The sequence below is a fragment of the Schistocerca piceifrons genome, chromosome 6, assembly GCF_021461385.2.
Source record: "Schistocerca piceifrons isolate TAMUIC-IGC-003096 chromosome 6, iqSchPice1.1, whole genome shotgun sequence".
Classification (NCBI taxonomy): Eukaryota; Metazoa; Arthropoda; class Insecta; order Orthoptera; family Acrididae; genus Schistocerca; species Schistocerca piceifrons.
The window spans coordinates 378,953,120-378,979,635 of NC_060143.1; the positions used below are offsets into that span (position 1 = coordinate 378,953,120).

Here is a 26,516-nt window from a genome sequence, read left to right on the forward strand (position 1 = left end):
TGGCGACGACGCCGTAGCCCAGAGGTGACTCGTTGGATGCGACAGCTGCTACAAGAAATCTTTGCTGCAAGTTGTCAAGGCCTTCTCAAACGACGCGATAAGAGTTTTCATTACAGAGAGAATTTGTCGAAAAGCACAATGAATTTCAAGTCGGAGCGTTTGGCGCGTATGTCGCTACTCTGTTTTGCGACTTTTAACTGTTGATTCGCACTAGTACCATCTCCAGCAAAACCATACGCAATAAAGCGCTGTGCAGTTAAAACCAGCATTCACTATGATGATAGCTTCAAAACTGCCTGGGAGATTAAAATTGTGTGCCGCACAAGCAGTCGAACCCGGAACCTTCTCTTAAGCCGTCTTCATTAAGGGCTGTGGACTCGAATGTCAGCGTGATATGTTACGAACTTTTGACTTGAGAGCACGGAAATGGCGCTTTGTGGAGTCGTTCCTTAAGTGCAGAGCAAAATCAAGCATGCCAGGTATTTCGAACGTGAACCAATGAAATGGAAGAACGCCACCGACATCACATTCTGGTTACTTGTCATTCCAATTCATAGAAGGCTATCGTGGCTGCATCGACACGGAAGATTTTTTTAAATTGACAGATGTATTAATTAAAGCAGAAAAGTACGTGTACAAGACCAACAGTACAAATTATCACAATAAATACTGTTGCTCAGGGTCTCTATCTCGCACCTTCGTTGAAGTGCAAAGCTAATTTTACGCTTGTCTATTTCGAGAAATCATGTCTTATTCGCGTGCGTCACCTGCAGCCGCCAATTATCGCTCGAGGACATTATGGTTGCATATGAAACCGAAATGATATCTGTACCAATAAACCAGGTCGTTCCTGAGCGTTCAGCGGCAAGCCAGCGCTTTGTACGAGGGTGTGCTGAAATGTAATGTCTCCGAATGTTTTATGTCAAAACTCTTGAAGATTTTAAAATAAAACAAATGTTAATATTCTACATCTTTTTCCTGATGCCTACATATTTATTTGTCAATATAGCCACCCTGGGAACGAACACATTTCTACTACCGAGAGACTAGTTTGTTGATACCGCCACTGCAGAATGTTTGACTTTGTTGGTCAGGTCAAGTCCTCGAATGTGTTCTTTACATTTTGAAAACAGATGAAAATCGCATACGGCCAAGTCGGGAATCTATGGCAGATGATCGATGACAATGAACCCAAGGAGTCACATTGTTGCAGATTTCGAAGCGCTGTGTATGATTTGGTATAGTCAGGCTGAAAGAGAGGTTGCACCAAATGGGGATGAACTCTTCGAATTCGAAACTCTTACTACAGCGCGCTGTTTCTCACACACCGACATAAATTACGTCACATACCATGTTACATGCTACAATTCGGAGCCCTCTAGCTGTGGAGTGTTGCAAAAATGTAGAATGTTAATGAAGTATGTCTCGTTTAAAATATTTAAGAGTTTTCACATCAAAATTTCGAAAGCATTACTTTCCAGCACACACACACGTATGTTCGGTGGCACGTTCGGTGTGGAGACGACTTGAGCTTCATCGCAGAGTGAAAGATTCATTCTATTTCCACTTTATTAAGGTGGTCATGTTCTGCAACGAGCACCCTCAGACGCCAAAAAACGTTAGTAACTCTGCGATCAGGGCCAGAGAACCACGCGTTACCGACCGGTCGTCGCGTCATTCTGTGCTCTGTGGTGTCATGTGGTTGCGGTATAGAAGGGCAAACTGGATTGTGTAGCCGGCTGGAGTGGCCGAGCGGTTCTAGGCGCTACAGTGTGGAACGGCGCGACCGCTGCGGTCGCAGGTTCGAATCCTGCCCCGGGCATGGATGTGTGTGATGTCCTTAGGTTACTTAGGTTTAAGTAGTTCTAAGTTCTAGGGAACTGATGACTTCAGAAGTTAAGTCCCATAGTGCTCAGAGCCTTTTTTTTTGGATTGTCTAAAAATTGGACTGTGTAAACCTGGGACTTTGTTCAGGAGCTGATGACCGCGCAGTTGAGCGCACCACAAACCAAACATCGTCATCATAATGGAAGGGCATGGGGTCAGTAGGCCACTCTCCCGGCCGTTGTCGGCTTTCCAAACCTTGGAGCCGCCACTTCTCATTCGAGCAGCTCATCAGCCATCAAGGCTTAGTGGACCTCATTCCAGTCCTCACACCAAGGAAACATCCTTGGCAGTACCGGGAATTGAACTCGGGCTCTCCGCTGACCACTAAGCAATTGTGGTGGTTGAATACATTACTAAAGCTAGATAAACTTCCAGAATGAATTTTCACACTGTGGCGGACTGTGCCGCAGATATGAAACTTCCTGACAGATTAAAACCGGTATTCGAACCTGAGACTTTCGTCTTTCGCGGGCAAGTGTACTATCTCCCGAGCTATAGAAGACAACTCACGACTCGCCCATACAGCGTTACTTCGGTCAGTTCCTCGTCTTCCACCTTCGAAAACTTCACAGTTCTCCTGCACACCTTGCGAGGCAAGCACTCCTGGAAGGAAAGGTACTGTAGAGTCATGATATTTCGAGTCTCGGAACTATGAGTTTCCCATAAATTTGACCCGCATAAAAAAAAAGATTAAAGAAGCAACTCACAGTCACGGGAGCTTCAAATGCAACTGGAAAATACAAACAAAAACTAGCTGTGATTGGAAAATCTGCCAAGCTGGCTGGCTCTGGCTGGCTGGCTGCTGAGGTCATTAGTCCCCTAGAACTTAGAACTAGTTAAACCTAACTAACCTAAGGACATCACACACATCCATGCCCGAGGCAGGATTCGAACCTGCGACCGTAGCGGTCCTGCGGTTCCAGACTGCAGCGCCTTTAACCGCACGGCCACTTCATCTGCCAAGCCAAGAGCGTTCAAGAATGTAACCATGTCACCTCTTCCAGTTAACTACACGCACAAAAATAACTCTTGGATGAGTCAGGAAATCTTCAAGACTTTGCTTCTGAACTCCTTTGTACTGGAGTGCAAAAAATTGTTAAAGGAAAAATGATTGCCACGCAAAGCTATTTTGACGATGGATGATGTATCTTCACATCCAAGTGTAGAAGAACTGCAGAGCGACGGGATCTGCGCCTTTTTTCTCTCATCAGACGTTACCAGTTTGATTCAGCCAGTTGATCGGGGCGTTCCGCAATGTCTGAAGAAAAAGATCGTTGGCGATTGCTACAATGAGTCTTGCATTCGGAAGACAATGAAGCACTGTACGAGCTTTATAGTAACTGTCCGTGAGGGACTTTGTGAACTGAATCAGTGAGTCTTGGAGCGAGCTGAAGTCAGATACAGTTTCTAAGTCATGGAGAAAAGTTCTGCAGGAAAGCCGGTCTAACACAGAAACTGAAAATTCTGACTAAGAGGACAATCACCCGTTGTGTAATCTAATCAGAAGGTTGCCAGGCTGAGAAGAGGCAGAAAATGTGGAAATAACTGTATGGTCAAATTCAGATGAACAGTTGGAAGTTACGTACTTTTGTGCAATTGGCACGGTTAACACCCCCCACGCAGTGTGAGAGTGAAGAGGCTGATGAGACTGTACTGATGATGACACACCGACGGCTACACTGCACTTGGGGCCGCCATGCGGTGCGTGGAACAGCCTGAAAGCGACGCCAACCGACAGTCTTGTCTTCAGAAGGTAGCGTGACGCTGACGCACTGAAAAGTTGCAGCTTCACCAAGCAAAAGACACTCCACCGTTATTTCACGAAGTAAATTATCACTAGACTTAAGTTAAAACCTTTATTCTGGAAACGTAAATGCTTCGGTGACCACTATTAAAAGTTCACAATTTGACGCTTTTATTCTTTTCGACATCGTTCTATTTCTTTTTCCCACATACAGGGTAACAATTATTGAACTTTACGAATGTTAGTTACAAACCACAGCATGCACACACTTAATTCAACATGGAAACGTCACTACAGATATTCAGATTTAGGTTATGACATGTTTGATGCGCCTGCCATTATTGGCGATGATGTGGCGCAGACGAATAGCGAAATTCTGCATGACCCGCTGAAGTGTCGGAACATCGATGCTGTTGATGACCTCCTGAATGGCTGTTTTCAGCTCAGCAATGGTTTGAGGTTATTGCTGTACACCTTGTCTTTAATATAGCCCCACAAAAAGGAGTCGAATGTGTTCAGATCCGGAGAATATGGCGGCCATTCGATGCGCATGCCAGTGGCTTCTGGGTTCCTCAGAGCCAGAAGGCGGTCCCCCAAGTGCTCCTCCAGAATATCAAACACTCTCCTGCTTCGATGTGGTCGAGCTCCGTCTTGCATGAACCACATCTTATCGAAATCAGGGTCACTATGGATAATGGGGATGCAATCATCTTCCAAAACTTTCACGTACGTTTCTTTAGTCACTGTGCCATCGAAGAATATGGCGCCGATTGTAGAATGAAATTTTCACTCTACAGGGGAGTGTGCGCTGATATGAAACTTCCTGGCAGATTAAAACTGTGTGCCGGACCCAAGTTCGAGTCTCGGTCCGGCACACAGTTTTAATCTGCCAGGAAGTTTCATATCAGCGCACACTCCGCTGTAGAGTGAAAATTTCATTCTAGAAACATCCCCCAGGCTGTGGCTAAGCCATGTCTCCGCAGTATCCTTTCTTTCAGGAGTGCTAGTTCTGCAAGGTTCGCAGAAGAGCTTCTGTGAAGTTTGGAAGGTAGGAGACGTGGTACTGGCAGAAGTAAAGCTGTGAGGATGGAGCGTGAGTCGTGCTTGGGTAGCTCAGTTGGTAGAGCACTTGTCCGCGAAAGGCAAGGTCGCGAGTTCGAGTCTCGGTCCGGCACACAGTTTTAATCTGCCAGGAAGTTTCATCGCACCGATTATTCCGTCACTGGACATTGCACACCACACAGTCACCCGTTGAGGGTGAAGAGACTTCTCGATCGCGAAATGCGGATTCTCAGTCCCCAAATGCGCCAATTTTGCTTATTGACGAACCCATCCGAGTGAAAGTGGGCTTCGTCGCTAAACCAAACCATTAATGCGCATACCGATCTCCATCATACCCTGCGGCCAATCGTGCAGTTTGAACGTCCTAACGCAAATCGTTCAGAGTTATGACGATTTTCTTTCATCTAGTTCAATAATTGTCACCCTGTAAATTTCGATAGACCGAGTTTGCAATAGTTCGAGGTGGTTATGGTCCTGTCGAAACTGTACTGTGTTGCGAAGACGTGACTTAGCCACAGCCTAGGGGAATGTTTCCAGCAAGAAGTTTAGAAGGCAGAAGATGAGATACTGGCAGAAGTAATACTGTGAGGGCGGGTCACGAATCGCGCTTGTGTAGCTCATTGGGCAGAGCACTTCCCCGCGAGAGGTGAAAGCCCAAGGTTCGAGACCCGATCCGACGTACAGTTTTAATGTGCCAGGACGTTTTAGATAAATTTTTTTGATCTACCTGCAAGAAAAGAAACGCGTTCTCCCTCTCTCTCTCTCTCTCTCTCTCTCTCTCTCTCTCTCTCTCTCTCACACACACACACACACACACACACACACACACACCGGATATCACGTTTATAGTTGAGGCGGCAGACTCACGTGGTTGGCTCGTCGAGGAAGATGACGGACGGGTTGCCGACGAGCTCCAGCGCGACTGCGAGCCTCTTACGCTGGCCGCCCGAAAGCCGCCTCGTTAGCGTGTTGCGCTGCTCCAGCAGGCCCAACATCTCCAGCAGCGACCGCGCCTGCGGCACCCAAAAGGCACACAGTCACCATCTGGACACGTCACGGCCTCCAAGGCGTGATTAAGAAGGCGTTATTTGCACACTGGCGCAGTCCCGTGACTGCTTCAAGAGACTCCGAGGTCACACACCACTCACTCGCCGGGGGAATAGCCCAGTGACTCGGAGCAAATGCTCTTACTAGAGAAGTCTCTCGGCTAGAACAGGAATTTGGTGTTCCAATTGTATTTAGAAGCTTTACGTACTGCTGTCATTACGATGGTGAAAGCATTCGATTGCGTTACTCTTGGTTTGCCCATTATCGGACTTTAAAAATATACATGTTGTTCCTCAACAAAATGCGTGAAACAATATGCAGAATCACAATAGGCACATTTGGCAAAAACAATATCTGGACAATCCTCAGAATCACATTCTTGAGGTGCAAAATCAAATGCCACTTGAGTGACATTCTTGAATTTAGCAGCTTGTACGGGGATATTGTACCCAGCCGCTTGCCAGGAATATTAAACCATAGGCTGATACACTGGAACAGACAGCTGGTTATGAGCAATTCTACACATTTTCATTACGAAAATTCTATTTCCTAATTTAGTGTCAAAGTCACTGCAGACAGCCCTTGTAGAGTGTGTTATCCTTTTAGCGTATATTTTTTATTGCTGGAAAAAATGCCTCCAAAGGCGATACGTATTTTGTTGTTTTTGGCGGAATAATCATGCATTCAATGTCTTCACCCGCAAATGAATCATTTACTACTATTGTCTCCTTGTGTCCCCTGTCCACTACAAGCGTCACAAAGTAGTGTATGTACCTCAGGTTATTGGCGACATTAACAAAGTTCACGAAAAAGGACTTTAAATGGTCTTTTGACATTTTCTCACTTGTGCTAGCCTGCAAATGTATACTTGATGGAAGACTGTCTTCGATATCTTTTTAACTTTCGGGCTGAGTGTCTTTTCCCAAAAACAAATGTGCGCTGTTTTTGTTAGGTGTCCACTCATGGGAAGTCCAACATCTATTGCAAAATTATGAGTTACATGTTGTCAGACTGGACGAAGGCAGCTATTGATTTTTCGCCTCTCTTTTTTTTTTTTTAAAGTAGTATCGCGTTCATATATAATCCACTTTGATCAGTGTTCTAAATGCAGTGTGGATGTATCTGTAAATCTCCAGTTTCGTGGATTACTTCTTTGACAAAAGGGGCTCCAGACTAGCGAATATCTTTGTCTTCCTGTATATCTCTGGCTATCATGAAAGCAGTGATGTGTACAGCACATACTTTAGTCTTCCTTGAGACGTGCTATGAAAGCTGCAGAAAATTTATACTTTGGGTGTCCAATTTCTCTTGATTTTTGCATTGTCCAAAATTTCAGGTGACAGTAATGGACACATCTTCCTTCATTCTTTGCAACATCAAATTGCCTCTGCCAGGCACTTTACTGTGAATAGCAGAGTAGTCACTTAGATGTACATGAATATGTTGTTTTACCTCCACTTTTTCGATTGCCTTTGTTTAATCGAAATGGATGTTCATTATATCTCTTGTTCTCTACGTAATCAAACATTACTCTGATGTTCGATGTGCTTTTTATAGACTGATGTCTCTCCAATAAAGATCTGTATGTAGCAACTTTATATAGAGGTGTACGATAAACATCATAAATACATTCAAAACGTTCTTTCGAATTAAAAAAAAAATACTAATGGTATTGGATTTCTTTTCTGGTGAAGATTCATAGGCACCACAACTGTTAACTTCTCTTGGAGCAGTACTGTTTCCGCCACTGCCACTAGCGCTACAATCTTCAACACTATTAATCGCGTTATCGTGGATAAAGACTTTATAGTAGTTTTCTTCATTCACTATCCTATCCAACGTAACTTCAGTTGAGATATCAAGTGAATGTACATGGTTCTGAATAATCAGATCCACGAAAAACATTGCGCGAGTGTCATCATCCTGCACCGCCGTCCGTTGGACAGCACCTTCTTACCTTGGATGGCACGATATTTAAAACGTTCCAAACATTAATGGTTTCGTTAATTTTTGTTGTGTATGTATGACAGTACTGACACACGTACACTTAACATATCAATTACTTGCTGAGGTAACTGATTGACTGGCTTATTAAACCCCCGCTCCCCTCCTCCATACAGGAAGCGCTGCCGAGTACGAACCAAGAGCAACACAATCACACGCCGCTGCAGGCGCGGTTAGAAATGTGAGACGGGTCCGTGTATCAAATGTCTAAGTACATATTCCTGTTCGAGCTGAGAGATCTCCCTTGTTAGAAGATCGATTATCTAAAACAACTGAAGACATGGGAGGCGGGGCGGGGTTCGGACAAATCATTTTTCGGATAACCGACCAATTACGAAAACATATTGTGCCAGTGTGCAAAGTTATGTCAAACAACGAAACAATGAACTGAAAACAAAACTGTAAATATATATTTTGTATAACATTACGTAACAGTTTAAAAAGTTCATATTGCCATTAAAGTAGGCCTATAGTTCAGGGAAATAAGGTCAATTAATTTTCTGTTTTTAATTAAAACGTTTCTATTAGGTCGCTTTCTTCTCTGATACAATTTTTGTAGTTATTTCAAACTAACTTTCTGATGAGCTAGAGACTTGAAACTTCCAGCATAACTCGCTTTCGTGTCAGGTATGCGGCGGAGGGTACTTTGTTTTTCTGTCTGTTCGGTACAAATTTTCCGATGAGCTAGAGACCTCAACAAAGCTCATTGTTGGATGACAATGCTGTATTAACACGCTTTATTGTCTGGTGTGTGGCGGAGGGTACTTTGTGTACCACTGCTATTTCCGTCTTTCCATGTTCCAGTTGAGAGTGTCTCGTGGTTAGTGGTGGTAAGCCTTAGTGTGAGCTCGAATTTCTCAAATTTTTACCTGCGCGGTCTTTCCGCAGTCTACATGTAGGAGGAAGCAATATGTCGGTTGGCTCAGGTGATGAGATATTGAAATAAACTTGAAATTTACAACATGTCTCTGTAGTAATCCTATCAAAATGTTTGAAATCGGTTAAAGGATTTCATATTAGAAAACAAGGTCATGAATTGGCGTTGTATTCATAAAGGAGCACACTAGAATATTAGGAATTGTGTTGGCAGCTCAACTAACTAAAGGAGCAATAATCGTGGAATAGAGATGATGCAAAAATTAATAAATATTTAATAAAATTTAGGAAAGTCATTATGCAAAACGGGGAGGCATACTTCCTACGTTGTTGTTGCGCCAGGCATCCCTAGTTGGAGGTGGTGTGGCAGACAGAAATACAGTATGAAATTTGTAGTTACATTGGTGAGACTAAGGGCCTAACTTGAAAATTTACGAAACATTTATTCTGACGCAACTGTGTCGCCTCATTGTTCTGTGATTGTGGAGTGGTGCAGGACGTGAATAACATGATCCTTAGCTACCAAGTCATACTTTTAGACGAGAATAGAAATCCGATTTACCGGGACGGATTGTCACGAATAAAAACAGAGTAAGTTTGAAAATAAGCTTCAAACCCAATTGCCCAGAAGACTAAAACAATGTACAGGCAAATGGGTTGGTGTTACTACGTCAGTAATGAGTACCAGGCCGGGAATTTGGGTCGTAAAGGAAGCGTACTCGGATGACCTAGGTGTTTAAGGAGACCGCTCGCGAAAAGCGGAAAATCCAGGTTCAAATTCCGGTTCAAAAATGGCTCTGAGCACTATGGGACTTAACATCTGAGGTCATCAGTCCCCTAGACTTAGAACTACTTAAACCTAACTAACCTAAGGACATCACACACATCCATGCCCGATGCAGGATTCGAACCTGCGACCGTAGCAACAGCGCGGTTCAGGACTGAAGCGCCCAGAACCGCTCGGTCACAACGGCCGGCTTCAAATTCCGGTCTGGCACAAATTTTCACCAGTTACCATGCATATATTCAATGCCCAAATGCCGCTAACCTTTGGAAGAATTGAAAATAGTACAATTTACTAGCGATGTCCTGGAACTAGTTGATGACTTTTGTATATAGCAGTTGAAAGTAGGACATAAATAAAATAGAATAATAATTGTGTTCTGGAGTGCAAGCGTTACATTAGATAAAACCTGAAAAATTGTGTCTGAAACGGAAAGTTTACAGTCAGTGTGAATAATCACCTCGGGTTTTTACCACTGAGACATTGATAATACGGTAACCATTCAAAAATTGAAGGATGTCTAATGGGCTATACAAGGATGTATGTTAGAAATTACTAAAAGGGATTAAAAATAGAACAAATGGTGAGGGAACAGACTAGAGCCGAACGCATAACCGTAGCTATAACGAAAATTAAATGAAGCTGACATGGACGCGCATTTTTGGGAACCGTCTCTGTTTCCTAAAACTTATCCCGTCGTGGAGGGTTCGTTTTTTACATATTTATTACAGTTTAACTTTGCGGGTGGACGCTCTTTCTGTCGCTGTAGCTGGTAGTTAAGCTGAGCGAGGAAACTGTGAGCGTCGTCTGTATGGGAAATGTGTAAATTTTGTTCTGTGCGTTGTGTTTTTATCCGTCTGTGCACCGTAAGAGGCTTATATTGGGGATCAGCCCAGCATTTGCCAAAATCAGTATGGAGAGCCAACTGAAGACCACACTCGGGCTGTCCGATGTACAGGGTCCGCCGCACGGATTGGATCTGGATCTGGCCCACATGCTTGTCTCACCAGCTAGCGTACTGCGGGTTGAACTATACGAACACGTGTATCACTGAAGACTGTAAAGTATCGAAAACTCAAGAAGAGGATACTTTTACTCAACAGGCGGATGCTAATTGCTTGATGCTAATGTACAAAATCCAAGCTGAAATCTAAGTTAGGCATACGTTATACACTCAGGTGACGAAAGTCATGACATAGCGATATGCACATATACAGATGACGGTAGTATCGCTTACACAAGGTATAAAAGTGCAGTGCATTGGCGGAGCTGTCGTTTATACTAAAGTGATTCATGTGAAAAGGTTTCTTACGTGGTTACTGCCGCATGACGTGAATTAACAGACTTCCAATGGTGAATGATACTTGAGCTACACGTTTGGAACATTCCTTTTCTGAAATCGTCAGTGTATTCAATATTTCGAGATCCCGGACAACGCAGTGGCCGACGGCCTTCACTTAACGACCGAGCGCAGCGGCGTTGCGTGGAGTTGTCAATGCTAACAGACAAGTAACTCGTGAAATAAACGCAGAAATCAATGTGGGACGTACGACCAACGTATCTGTTAGGACAGTGCGGAGAAATCTGGCTATGGCAGCAGACGACCGACGAGAGTGCCTTTGCTAATAGCAGGACATTATCTGCAGCGCCTCTCCTGGGCTCGGACCATATTGCTTCGCCTGGTCAGATGAGTCCCGATTTCAGTTGGTAGGAGCTGATGATAGGGTTCGAGTGTGGGGGCGGCTCCAAGAAGCCATGGACACAAGGTATTGTGCAAAGCTGGTGGTGGCTCCACAAGGGTGTGGACTGTGTTTACATGTCATGGACTGGGATCTCTGGTCCAAGCGTGAACCGACCGTGGATTATTACAGGTTATCTTCGGCTACTTGTTCCTAAACATCGATGAAATTTTTGTGGATGACAACGCGCCGTTTCACCGGGCCATTGGTTTGAAGAACCTTCTCGAAATTTTGAGCGGATGATTTGGCCACCCAGATCGGCCGACATGAATCCCATCGAACGTTAACGGGACATAATCGAGAGGTCAGTTAGCTTACAAAATCCTGCACCGGCAACAGTTTCACAATTAAGGGTAACTATAGAGGCAGCATGGCTCAGTATTTCTGCAGGGGACTTACAACGACTTCTTGCTCACGCCACGTTGAGTTGCTGCACTATGGCGGGAAAAAGGAGGTCTGATAAGATATTAGGCGGTATCCCACGACTTTTGTCACCTCACTGTAGCGCTGTTGTTTTGAATGGTATATACATATCAGCAACCAACTGAGTTGAATAATCGTCTAGTTGTAACTGATTACCATCTACGTAAAATTATTTTGATTTGGGTATGTATTACTCTGTTATGTATGAATTACATGTATTGATAAGATTTGTATGCCTGCCTTTTAACAAATACAGAATAAACAGGATCCTCCAGTCTCTATGTGGATGCCATCTTGGATAGATTACGGATTTTACATGGCGTTCTCCTCTGTCAAGTGTAACAACACCAAAAGTTTCCGTCTTTTGACAAATATTTCACACGTACAACTACTGTGATAAAACAGTGACTAACAAACGTTCACGAGCAGCTACGGCAACTAATTCTTCATTCTAGATGACAGAAAGAAATGTTACATCCGTGCAACTTTTTAATGTTACTTGGAAGTGGGCACAGAAAACTGAAAACGTCAATATGACTGTATATATCATCTAGAGCTGTGTTAACCTTGATGGCACAGAGTGAGTGTACTGACACCGAAGAAACAAAATGTTGAGCACTATCTCCCTAAATAAAAAATTCATTACGTCCATTAAAAATTATGACCCAAAAATTGTGACCTATGATCTATGTTAGTCGCACTTCACAAGGAGCGTTGTACGTCATTTCATTACGATATATTTCAAAAGTCTATGTAGTTCTCAGATTTCTTCCAAAGACAAAATATTTGGCGAAATTCACTTTATAAAGCGAAGTGTGCAAATGCCAACGACGAGATAATATTTTGTAATGATCGTAGGTTCAGTTCTTTTAATTTACTTACGCGTTCATAAGATTCGAGAACAATTTTTCATTTCTGATAATGTCTCAGAGTATTTTCAAAGTCTGCATTCCTGTCTAGCACAGTGAATCTGGTTCAAATACACAGTGAAAAACTCACAAAGACAAATGCGAGATAGACCTACATTCATTTGTTTCCAGCAGCCACCAAGCAGGAGTTGGAGAAAAATACGGGAGCACACCGAGAAATGCATGATCTACATCTTCATCTACATGGATACTCTGCAATTCACACTTAAGTGCCTGGCAGAGGGTTCATGGAACCACTTTCACAGTAATTCTCTTTTTTTCCACTCTCGAACAGCGCGCGGAAAAAATGAACACCTATATCCTTCCATGTGAGCTCTGATTTCCCTTACTTTGTTATGATGATCATTTCTCCCTATGTAGGTCGGCGTCAACAAAATATTTTGCATACGGAGGACAAAGTTGGTGATTGAAATTTCGTGAGAAGATAATACCGCCGCATCGAGAAACGCCTTTGTTTTAATGATGTCCACCTCAAATCCTGTGATGTCCGTGACACTCTCTCCCCTATTTCTCGATAATACAAAAAACGCGCTGCTCTTCTTTGTGCTTTCTCGATGTACTCAATTAATCTTAACTGGTATGATCCCACACCGCACAGCAGTACTCCAAAGAGGACAGACAAGCATAGTGTAGGCAGTCTCTTTAGTATATCTGTTGCATCTTCTAAGTGTTCTGCCAATAAAACGTAGTCTTTGGTTCGCCTTCCCCTGCAACATTTTCTGTGTGTTCTTTCCAATTTAAATTGTTCTTAATTGTAATTCCTAGGTATTTAGTTGAATTTACGGCCTTTAGATTTGACTGATTTAGTTTAACGGGTTCCTTTTAGCACTCATGGGGATGACCTCTCAGTTTTCATTATTCAGGGTCAATTACCAATTATTGCACCATACAGATATCTTATCTAAATCGTTTTACAACAGGTTTTGATCTTCTGACGACTTTACTGGACGATAAACGACAGCATCATCTGCAAACAACCTAAGACGGCTTTTCAGATATTTTCTAAATCGTTTCTAAAGATAAGGAACAGCAGAGGGCCTATAAAACTACTGTGGGAAACGCCAAAAATCACTACTGTTTTACTCGATATCTTCCCTTCAGTTACTACGAACTGTGACCTATCCGACAGGGAATCAAGAATCCAGTCACATAACTGAGGCGGTATTCCATAAGCGCGCAATTTTATTACAAGCAGCTTGTGAGATACGGCGTCAAAAGCCTTCTGGAACTCTAGAAACACGGAATAAATTTGCAATCCCTTGTCTATAGCATCCAACACTTCGTGTGAGCCGGCCGGGGCGGTCAAGCGGTTCTAGGCGCTACAGTGTGGAACCGCGCGACCGCTACGGTCGCAGGTTCGAATCTTGCCTCGGACATGGATGTGTGTGATGTCCTTAGCTTAGTTAGGTTTAAGTAGTTCTAAGTTCTAGGGGACTGATGACCTCCGCTGTTAAGTCCCATAGTGCTCAGAGCCATTTCCACTTCGTATGAGTAAAGAGCTAGTTGTGTTTCAGAAGAACGATGTTTTCTAAATCCGTGTTGACTGTGTGTCAATAAACCGTTATCTTCGAGGTAATTCATAATGTTCGAACACACTATACGTTCCAAAATCTTGCTGCGTAACGACGTCAATGATATGGGTCTGTAATTTAGTGGATTACTCGTATTTCCTTTCTTGAGTATTCGTGTGAACTGTCAACATTCCAGTCTTTGGGTGCGTATCTTTCGTCGAGCGAGCGGCTGTATATGGTTGTTAAGTATGGCGCTATTGCATCAGCATACTCTGAAAGAGACCTAATTCGTATATAGTCTGGACCGGAAGAACTGCTTTTGTTATTTAAGTTGCTTTACTTCTATGAGGATATCTACTACTAAATTACTCATGTTAGCAGCTGCTCTTGATTCGAATTCTAGAATCTCTGTCTTCTTTGGTGAAGGAATTTCTGCTTTAGCAGCACTGTCATCGACAGTATTTCCATTGCTAGCGCGCACAAAAAAAATGGCTCTGAGCACTATGGGACTTAACATCTATGGTCATCAGTCCCCTAGAACTTAGAACTACTTAAACCTAACTACCCTAAGGACATCACACAACACCCAGCCATCACGAGGCAGAGAAAATCCCTGACCCCGCCGGGAATCGAACCCGGGAACCCGGGCGTACGAAGCGAGAACGCTACCGCACGACCACGAGATGCGGGCGAGCGCGCACAGAAAGCATTGAGTGAGTCTTGCCTCTAGCATACTTTACATACGACCAGGATCTCCCTGGATTTTCTGCCAGCTTTCGAGACAAAGTTTCATTGTGGGAACTGTTGTATGCATCTTACATTGCAGACCGCGCTAAATTTCGAGCTTCTGTAAATGATTGACAGTTTTGGGAATTTTGGGTTCGTTTAAATTTGGCGTGCGTTTTTCGTTGCTCCGCAGTAATATTCTGACCTGTTTTGTATACCGTGGGGTACCAGTTTCGTCGTTTGTTAATTATTTAGTATAAATCTCTCAAATGCTGTTCATATTATTTCTTTGAATTCAAGCCACACACAATTTACCTTGTTCCTTTGGAGGGTGTGGAGATCACCTCTCAGGAAGGTATCGAGCGAATTTTTATCGCCGGCCGGAGTGGCCGTGCGGTTCTGGGCGCTACAGTCTGGAGCCGAGCGACCGCTACGGTCGCAGGTTCGAATCCTGCCTCGGGCATGGATGTGTGTGATGTCCTTAGGTTAGTTAGCTTTAATTAGTTCTAAGTTCTCGGCAACTGATGACCTCAGAAGTTAAGTCGCATAGTGCTCAGAGCCATTTGAATTTTTATCTGGTTTTTTGAATAGGTATATTTTTTGTTTATTTTTGGAGAATTTGGGATTTATGGTATATATATCGCTACGACAACCCAGAGTTCAATAACATCTGTATCTGTTTTGATGCTTGTCATTAGTTCAGGATTATTTGTTACTAACGGGGTCAAGCGTGTTTTCACAAGCTTTTACTATCCGAATGGGTTCATGAACTAATCGCTCGAAATAATTTTCAGTGAATGCCTTTAGGACCATTTCAGATGATGGTTTATGCGTACTTCCGGATTTGAACATGCATTCTCGACAACATATCGAGGGTAACTGAAGTCACCACCAACTATAATTGTAAGAGTCTGGTACTTGTTTGAAACTAGACTCAAGTTTTCTTTGTCATTTCAGTAATTGTATCATATGAGTGGGGAGATCGGTAAAAGGATCCGATCATTATTTTATTCCGGTTGCCATACTAATTCACAGGAACTATCTATTTCAATTTCGCTATAAGAAGAACTACTACTCACAGCATCAGACATATCATTGCCAACTGTATTTAGCCAATCCTTTCTGAATACCTTTAGGGCTTTCGACAAATTTCGGCTGAACTTATCTCCGGCTTTAGCCACCTTTCAGTGCCTATAACGAATTGTCCGTTAGCGCTTGAAGCTCTGGTACTTTCCCAACACATCTACGACAATTTGCGACTCTTATATCTATGGTTCCTACCTGTGTTCGACCTGCACCCTTGGAGACTGAAGCCCTTTCTGTGTTCCCCCGAGAGCCTCTAACCCAGTTCTGACTGACGGTAAATGCACATGCTAGCCACGCTTGCACGTTGCACTGTTGCATTTGACCACGAACGGGCCTGTGTAATGTCTTCACTACACGGTAAGGGTCAGTCGTCGTCAGAACAATGTTATGTGTAGTTGTGAGTGCATTATATAGGAGCTAAGTGGCTTCGAACATGGTCAGATTGTTGGAGCTCGTATGGTGGGTGCTTCTGCAACCAAGGGTGGCCAAGTGTTTGGTGTTTCAGGAGACTGTATCGGAGATTTGTTCAGCGTACAGCGAAAGCAGAAAATCTCGTCCGCTAAGACACAATGCTGGCGACAGCGTGTTTGAGCGATCGTGACAGAAGGATCATTGAAGAGGATTGAGACAACAGATAAGATATAGCTCCAAAAGTCATTGCTGAAATGAATATCGCACCCGCAAACCCAGTCTGCACGAAAACAGCAAGAAGAGAGCTCAGTAAGCTAGGAATTGAGTGAGCTGGAATTCCAAAACCACTCATCAGTTATGTAAATGCACTAACAGGAAAATGTGGTGCCGAAGCCATTGAAGCCTGAACTATGGAAGGATGTCATTTGGTCGGATGAGTCTTGTGGCACACTGTTTCGGTTGGGCAGCAGTATCGTAGGCTGAATGGCTAATCCTCAAGGTCACAATACAGCCACAGATTATGTGACCATTGTGGCTTATCATGTCCATCCCATGGCACAATGTTTGTTTCCGAATGGTGGAACTGCGCTGCAAGACCACAAGGTCCCTGTTCACACAGCTCCATTATTCAGGATTGGTTATGTGAGCACGAAGATAAACTGTCGCATCTCCCTTGGCCACTACAGTCACCGGATCCCAATTTTACTGGACCTTTGGGGTCTATTTTGGGGAGAAGGGTGCGTGATCTCTAGCAACCTCCATCATCCTCAACTGAACTTGGCAATATTATGCAGGAAGAATGGTATAAGACTCCTTTGTAAAACGTACAGGACCTGTATTTATCTATTCCGAGATGATCACAAGTAGTTTTGAATGCCAAAAGTTTTTGCTACACCGTCTTAGGCATGGTAATGTATTGTGCTTGTGCTGTTTCCACATTTTTTGTCCACCCTCTGTTCGTGCCGATGTAATCCAACCTACAAAAGAACCACACCAAGTAAAAAAAAATTAGTCAACCCCCTCCAACGAGACAGTAGTAGAATACCGTGTAACCGCCTCTAGCTGTGGTAATGGCCTCGATTCGGAGAGGAAGATAGTAGAAAAGTTCCTTCAGGTATGACACATCCAGCTGAAGACAGTCAGCCGCCCTGTGTGGCCGAGCAGTTCCAGGCTCTTCAGTCTGGAACCGCGCGACCGCTACGGTCGCAGGTTCGAATCCTGCCTCGGGCATGGATGTGTGTGATGTCCCTAGGTTATTTAGGTTTAAGTAGTTCTAAGTTCTAGGGGACTGATGACTTCAGATGTTGAGTCCCATAGTGCTCAGAGCCATTCGAACAATTTTTTTGAAGACAGTCAAAGATGATCCGATCCCACAGAGCTACCAAACTGTGAACATACTGACTACTACCTTCCACCCGCTGTTTCTAACAGTTCCAGACATTTTCTATGGGATACAGATCGTTTGATTTAGTAGTGCAGCCTGGTTTCAAAATATATCTGAGTGTTCGTCAAAACAAAAACATATGAACAGAGTCCATAGAACACGGTGGTTGTCATCACGCGAGACAGGAGGGTTCACAGCACACTAATCAAGATGTTGTTGAAAGGCCAACAACACATGGCCGCCAAGAATACTGAGATAAACATCCTAGTTCATGCCCACGGTAACATGAATGAGTCGGCCCAAGCCAAGGTACCTCCAAAGCACCACCGAACAACACCTGGCTGAACTGTACCCTCCACAGTCTGCGGGTTAAGCGCCTCATTCGGCACTCAACGCCTTGCGTCATTTGGAAAGAGGCAAAAACTGCGAATCGCGAACTGCATTACATCCCTCCAGTCAGCCACTGTCCTGTTTCCGTGTTGTTTGGCCCACTCAAGACCTGCAGCTCTATGCTCGGCTGTGGTAACGGCCTTTTGCTAGGAACCCGACTCAAAATTTCCGTTGCATACGATTCCATTCGCAGTGTTCACTTGGACACAAGTGGAGATGTACCTGCATTTACTCTGCAGCTGAAGTCCCTGTCGGCTTCAAAACCGTTTGTCATTGAAGAGTCCTGACGCTCATCAGCGATCTCTGCCATGTAACAGCTTTTACGAGCGTCATCAACGCACAAGTCACCGAACGGGCGTCAAATAAAAACATGCTCTTGGTGGGTGAACTATCTCAGACGGGATCTCCCAGCGAACTATGCCTTCCTATCATTTGATTTCACGGCCAATGTTGTTATGCCGTGTTAGATGGTTGCAAATGGATCACCAGTCCTTGAAAACAAGTTCGATAATCCATGTTGATACGTGGGGGAAGTTTAGTCACGGTGTGGTCACGGGCACTTCCGAACTCAATAGCTCCTTTCTTCCATTGTATCACGTCGACCCATCTTAATGCGATGATTCCGTACATCCGACTGGCACACACACACACACACACACACACACACACACACACACACACACACACACAACACTTCACTGTCATCACTTACATCAGTGGTGGAGTGCCACATGACTGCCTGGTACCAGTTCTACAATATTTACAGTGCTCAAAGGCGACCAGTGCGATCTTTTAAGGGGGGGGGGGGGTTGTAATATTTTGCCCAGTTAGTACCTATAGAGAGCGTCAATAGCCATGGAAATCTCCTAACAAATTCGGAAAAATCATGTTAGTTGTGCATTACAGTGGTAACTATCGTTTACTGCTAGATAGTGGATCATTAGAAAGAACAGTATATCGCAGTGTACTTGATCGGAAGGAAAACGTTAGGCGATATCTCATTGAGATGATGGACCAAAAGGAAACTGAACGTTGCCTCATTGAAAGTATCATCCCTGTCTTTCTCTTTTACAATTGCAAGAAAACTTAGAACTGTGGGATCAAGCGATTCCCCCTGACGGGAAGTCCCGCCCCATTATGAAATAATATGTATCTAGTGTGTGTGGTGATCGATATTGAGGAATAAATGAACAGTGTAGCACTAGCTTTTCACATTACTAAATAACTTAATAACAGTCATGTAAACTGCGGATAAACCGAATGAGGTTGCACTGATTTTGTATTCAGGAGGCTAAGCTTTAGATTTTCCTTGGTTTCCGTAAACTCCAGGCAAATGCCGGAATGGTTCCCACTAAAAGGCCAAGGCCAAGGCCGACTACCTATCCCGTCCCTGTCAACAGTACCTGTATGTAAACGGCTGTATATATTAACTACGGTTTCTTTGATCTTAATATACCGTAATATCAAGACATGGAAAAAATGCTTGTAAAAGTGATCTACGGATGTATAAACCACCAGAATAATTACAACTACTACTGTTACACTTCTATTATAGAACCAGTTCACTTCGTTATAGTTGTGAGTTTCGCAACAGGGAATACACTCAAATGGAAAGTTACCATTAAATTTTGCCGGCTGCTTAATTGTAAAGATACTTTGATTTCTGCTCAGGGAAGCATAGCGTCCTACCTTGACACGTGCCGTTACGCCACAAATGGGTAAGCAACGAGGACACATTTTTTGGCGACATTTTCATGAATCGTGAGCACACGGACAGTGCGTATCGCGTGTTTTCCCGTCCAGAAGACCCCTGTTGTTAACCCATACGGCGGAACAGTAAAAGAGTGTCAGTGCTTTCACCAGTACGAAGAGTACCCGCATACCAAGTCTGCTGACCCCAAACAATTATAACATTCATCGACAACGAGGTTGCGCAGCTCAATGAATCAGGCACAATGGCTGTTCCAACAGCCGATTAACTACTTGCCACCGTTCATCCATGTTGATGTGTGCATCCATTCATTAACATTCAATTTTTGTGAACGCATACGCAACACAGGCCAATCAGGACGTCACTATGTCTTAATATCTGAAATGGTTGTTAATTTTATCAAAAGACATTATTGTTGATAAACGTCTGACGCAGTTGATGGTGACGTACATCTGAAGTGGTATTTATAGTACCTGTTCCGAAACACCAAAAAAAGAAAAAAGTAGAAATGAGTGTAATACTATTGTTTTTAAGTGTTGGACTGCTGGAGGGATCAAAATTGAGTTGCAGGGCTGCGCCAGTACTGAAGACCACCGATGTGCCAACGTTGCCTTGATGGCATTTACGATGAAATCAGTTCGGCCTTCCAGTTAAGGTCATCACATAGAATATCGTTAAAAAAAATCGGTGATATAGTAATGCAAGACAGTCGACTGAAAATGCTCTAGATGGCTCAGGCATATTTGAATAAATTTAATGAAAAGCGATCAAGATGGACACGGAACTGTTCTTTCCATTATATCACACTGGGGAAATACTGCCTTTGAAAATTTCTCCTGCCATTGAGATTTAAATCGCTTACCTTTGAATTAGAGCCGCTGGACAGTTATTTTATAGGGGCTTCATGGGAATGTTGGGTGAAGCTAGGGAGATACTTTCTGATTTCGAACAATTTTTTACGGTTGAGGAATTATGGACCAGATCGGCGCAGGACAAAGGAATGAGTTGGAGCCTGATGGTTGTTGGGGCGAATATCACACGTTCAGAAATATTGAGTTCATGGTTGCTTGGTTGATTCGGGGGAGGGGACCAAACAGCGAGGTCATCGGTCCAGTCGGATTAGGGAAGGAAGTCGGCCGTGTCCTTTCAAAGGAACCATCCCGGCATTTGCCTGAAGAGATATAGGGAAATCACGGAAAACCTAAATCAGGATGGCCGGAAGCGGGTTTGAACCGTCGTCCTCCCGAATGAGAGTCCAGTGTGATAACCACTGCGCCACCGCGCTCGGTGTTGTTGTTGAGTTCATGAATGGAATTTTTTGGCCTCCACGATCGTTTCAGTGTTATCAAAAATCCGTTAACATTTGAAAATGTACAACTTCATGAAATAATGTAGGAAGAGACATAAAACTTGATATAAATGCCTGAAATTCCATGGATTTTACTGAAAGCAAAAACGAGTGCAAAAGCCAACGAACAGATGGCGCTGGACAGAACATGTTAGATACGCCGGATGAGAACCGTGCATAAACCGTCGGCGTGAAGGTACGAGAAAGGCCGATGTGTTGCAGAATCGCATCATCCCTAGCCTGGGTGGTAAATACCTGCTGGAAGGTATGCAAGATGGCGCTCCGTCCCATATTGTTACACGTGTGGAAGATCGCCTGTGCACATTTCTTGGTGACGGTCGCGTGCTGACGCGTCACTTCCGTTATGCTTGGCCAAACCTCAATCCGACCTGAAATCGCAAGTCTACCGCAAACGTCCAACCTCATTAGGGATGCTAAAAGACAACATCCGACGGTAATTTCTCACCATATCCACCGATATATGCTGTACAATGCTGTTCATAACGTTGTCCCTCGACTACAGGTATTGTTGATGAATGAAGGCCGAAATGTTTAGCATTTGTTATAATGCTAAAAATCAATTGTTACGCTAATTATTGCTTTTGTAGCATATGACACGCCATGTTTTGGTCATTTTGTACACATTGGTAGGGTGTCAATAAAACTCCATGTTATTTCAAGCAAATGTGCCAATTATCACCTCTCTACCTGCATTATTCCGTGAAGTACTGAATTTTCAAATGTTAACGGACTTTTGGCTCACCCTATATATTTCACACGGGCGAAATATTGTTGTTGAAAATTTCTGCCAAAATTTGAACTGGCTACCTCTGAAACAGAGCTTGGAGCTGTGACTACAATACCTGCTGTAGCGCCTCCTAAGGGCCAAGAGTAAGCAAGGCTGCAGGGTGGCCAATGGTTATGGAGGTTGGTTTGTTGGCGCTGTAAGACGCAAAGCAGCTGAGGCCATAAACGCCCAAATCATGACTTAAAATGTATGGTTTTCTAGGGAACGCATTCCGTGGTTCATCAAGTTAGTTGACACATCGGCGCATAAACGGCATGATTATAAATAGCGTTCAAATCTTCAAATGTGTGTGAATTCCTAAGGGACCAAACTGCTAAGGTCATCGGTCCATAGTCTTACACACTACTTAAACTAACTTAGACTAAGTTACGCTAAGAACAACACACACACCCATGCCCGAGGGGAGACTCGAACCTCCGACGGGGAGAGGCGTACGAACCGTGGCAAGACGCCCCAGACCGCGGGGCTATGAACAGTGATTGCGAGCCTGGAACTCTAGTTAAAAAGCAACAAAGATAGGGAAAAGGTAACATGAACAAGAGTAAAAATTTGTAGAGCAACCGGTGTTGATGGTACAAAATTAAATCTGCTTCATTTTGTCACAGCGAGTAAAGAGTACAACACATTCTCAGCCTGTGCTGCCCTCGGATAATTCAGGTGGCAAACACACATTGAATAAAGTGGAGGTGTTAAAAACGGACATTAGGTTCGAAAATGACGCACCGTGAGCGGTTCCTTACAGTGAGAGCAAAGTGATGCGGGATCGCCGCTTAACAGATGACGATGGTTAAAAAGACACTGTCCTGTTTTTAGTCTAGTTAAAATTATCACCTAGCGACGAGACGGACGAGAGGAAGTCGCCCAAGCTCCCTGATCATGTTCCCGCCGAGAGATGACCTGTGTTCTTATCAGAAAAGCTGTTAATCGTCCGAGGGGATAGAAGTGCAGCATGGCAGCAGCATCAGCAGCCTAACTCCCCAGCATGACCTGGAATACAAATGAACGACTCATTGGTGTCAGCATCAGCGAACGATTTGAAAACGGAATAAATCACGGAATAATGCAGATAGAGAGGTACATATTGACACACATGCTTGGAATGACATAGGGTTTTATTAGAACCGAAAAATACAAAAGTTCAAAAAATGTCCGACAAATGGCGCTTCATCTGATAAGAATAGCAAAAATTAGCATAACAAAGTAAGACAAAACAAAGATTATGTTCTTTACAGGAAATGCTCAATATGTTCACCATCATTCCTCAACAATAGCACTGTAAAGCATGTCCGGAGTTATGGTGAGGCATTGGCGTCGGATGTTGTCTTTCAGCATCCCTAGAGATGTCGGTCGATCACGATACACTTGCGACTTCAGGTAACCTCAAAGCCAATAATCGCACGGACTGAGGTCTGGGGACCTGGGAGGCCAAGCATGACGATTGTCATGCGCAGTCACTGACGTTTTGCTGTCCAGCGCCATCTGTCGGACATTTTGTGAACTTCGTTTTATAAGAACACCGTGAATTCATTGTCCCAGGAAGGGGAAACTTTATTGACACATTCCTGGGGTCAGATTCATCACATGATCACACTGACAGAACCACAGGCACATAGACACAGGCAACAGAGCATGCACAATGTCGGCACTAGTACAGTGTATATCCACCTTTCGCAGCAATGCAGGCTGCTATTCTCCCATGGAGACGATCGTAGAGATGCTGGATGTAGTCCTGTGGAACGGCTTGCCATGCCATTTCCACCTGGCGCCTCAGTTGGACCAGCGTTCGTGCTGGACGTGCAGACCGCCTGAGACGACGCTTCATCCAGTCCCAAACATGCTCAATGGGGGACAGATCCGGAGATCTTGCTGGCCAGGGTAGTTGACTTACACCTTCTAGAGCACGTTGGGTGGCACGGGATACATGCGGACGTGCATTGTCCTGTTGGAACAGCAAGTTCCCTTGCCGGTCTAGGAATGGTAGAACGATGGGTTCGATGACGGTTTGTATGTACCGTGCACTATTCAGTGTCCCCTCGACGATCACCAGTGGTGTACGGCCAGTTTAGGAGATCGCTCCCCACACCATGATGCCGGGTGTTGGCCCTGTGTGCCTCGGTCGTATGCACTCCTGATTGTGGCGCTCACCTTCACGGCGCCAAACACGCATACGACCATCATTGGCACCAAGGCAGAAGCGACTCTCATCGCTGAAGACGACACGTCTCCATTCGTCCCTCCATTCACGCCTGTCGCGACACAACTGGAGGCGGGCTGTACGATGTTGGGGCGTGAGCGGAAGACGGCCTAACGGTGTGCGGGACCGTAGCCCAGCTTCATGGAGACGGTTGCGAATGGTCCTCGCCGATACCCCAGGAGCAACAGTGTCCCTAATTTGCTGGGAAGTGGCGGTGCGGTCCCCTACGGCACTGCGTAGGATCCTACGGTCTTGGCGTGCATCCGTGCGTCGCTGCGGTCCGGTCCCAGGTCGACGGGCACGTGCACCTTCCGCCGACCACTGGCGACAACATCGATGTACTGTGGAGACCTCACGCCCCACGTGTTGAGCAATTCGGCGGTACGTCCACCCGGCCTCCCGCATGCCCACTATACGCCCTCGCTCAAAGTCCGTCAACTGCACATACGGTTCACGTCCACGCTGTAGTGGCATGCTACCAGTGTTAAAGACTGCGATGGAGCTCCGTATGCCACGGAAAACTGGCTGACACTGACGGCGGCGGTGCACAAATGCTGCGCAGCTAGCGCCATTCGACGGCCAACACCGCGGTTCCTGGTGTGTCCGCTGTGCATTGCTTGTACAGCCCACTCGCAGTGTCCGGAGCAAGTATGGTGGGTCTGACACACCGGTGTCAATGTGTTCTTTTTTCCATTTCCAGGAGTGTAAATCCCCATGTCATTCCAAGCATGTGTGTCAATTTTTACCTCTCTATCTACATTATTCCGTGATTTATTCAGTTTTCAAATTTATACTGACTTTTTGATCACTCGGTATATCGCACAGAGGCTCAGCAGGATACCGAGGGAATCTGAGCATGCAACAGATTAGAGTTTCCGTGTCGCCAGATGTACGAGGTGACCAGATAAAGGGCAAACAGCTCTGCAGTAGAAACCGAGCACTGGTATGTGACACAACAACTAAAAATCCCTTCACACCGGGATGCTCTGGAAGTCAGAAACTGTGAGTTTGATGATTACAGAAACTTTTCGTGGGATGAGTTTGGTGGTGTTGTGGTGAAGGAGATTTTTTTAAAATTCGAAACATAAGGTATTTTAGGATAGGACAAAGGAATGAGATGGAGTTTGGAGAGTGGATTTTATTGGTTCAGGAATCTCACGTTCGTGTGAGGCTTTGTTTGGCTTCCGGGATGGGTGAAGCATTGGCGATCTTTAATATCGCACCTGCAAAATGTAGCTGATGACCTCCAATATTCGAACAGGCTACCTCTGAATCAGAGCCACTGCACGGTGGTGCTACACAGGCTCCAACTACAGGGGTGGATCAGTGTTGTGAGCTCCATCCGATGTGGTATTAAGGACGATAGGTGGCAGGCGCGCCTACAGTACCTGCTGCAGCGCCTCCTGGTGCCCACAGCCCAGCTTGAGCCTCGCGGCGAGCACGAGCGCCTCCAGTGGCGTGACGGCGGGCCGCAGCCGGTCGTCCTGCTGGATGTAGACGGATTGACGCCGGAACGCTGGCCCACACCGCACACCGTTGGCCCGCACGTCGCCTTCCGCGCCACGAGTCCTGTCAAGCACACAGCAACGTATGAGGTCATCTGCTGCACGCCAAGAACTCCCGCAAGATTCTGCTCTTAATCAGAGTTGTAAAACTACCGTAGGCTACCGTAGATCATCATGAGTAATCGTACACTACGGTGGTTTTCCCAGTAGCTTTCGTCAGTTAAGATCGTAATCGCTTTGCCTGTACTTTATGCGTGTAGCATTCCTATCGGGCGTCGACTCATTTCGATCGCTTTGTTTGCAAAAAAAAAAAAAAAAAAAAAAAAAAAAAAAAAAAAAAAAAAAAAAAAAATGGTTCAAATGGCTCTGAGCACTATGGGACTTAACATCTGAGGTCATAAGTCCCCCAGAACTTAGAACTACTATACCTAACTTTAAGTAGTTCTAAGTTCTAGGGGACTGATGACCTCAGATGTTAAGTCCAATAGTGCTCAGAGCCAGTTGAACCATTTAAACCTTATTAACCTAAGGGCATCACACACATCCATGCCCGAGTGAGGATTCGAACCTGCGGCCGTAGCGCTCGCGCGGTTCTAGACTGAAGCGCCTAGAACCGCTCGGCCACACCAGCCGGCTCGCTTTGTTTTCGAATGCAATTAGTGTCTTATTAGATTACCCTAGAAACTAGAAGCGATGAACTGACAATAACCTTAGTGATGGAGAGTATAAACGGTCATGTAACCTACGGAACATTTATGGTCACCACAGCTATTCTTCTGTCTATGGTTTAAAAATAAACAGCCTTTATAGCAAAATTAAAATTACCAATACTTAATTCAGCTTTTATTCAAAAATTGTTGATCTGTAACGTGAAAGAGAGGAATGTTGTAGCACAAATAAAAAACAATATAGATATTTGATACAGCACAATGAAAAGCAGTTTCCTA

The 26,516-nt window shown here is 44.6% G+C and overlaps 1 protein-coding gene across 3 annotated transcripts in view; it reads right to left on the reverse strand.

Annotated features, from left to right (window-relative positions):
- LOC124802407 (ATP-binding cassette sub-family G member 1-like) overlaps positions 1 to 26,516 on the reverse strand; it is a 794,031-nt gene that overhangs the window by 46,238 nt on the left and 721,277 nt on the right. For all 3 annotated transcript variants that reach the window (XM_047263167.1, XM_047263166.1, XM_047263164.1), the window contains 2 exons: positions 25,453 to 25,633; positions 5,561 to 5,706 (listed from right to left, as the gene is read on the reverse strand). In XM_047263167.1, coding sequence (XP_047119123.1) covers positions 5,561 to 5,706; positions 25,453 to 25,633 — 327 coding nt within the window. The remainder of the gene's footprint in view (positions 1 to 5,560; positions 5,707 to 25,452; positions 25,634 to 26,516) is intronic.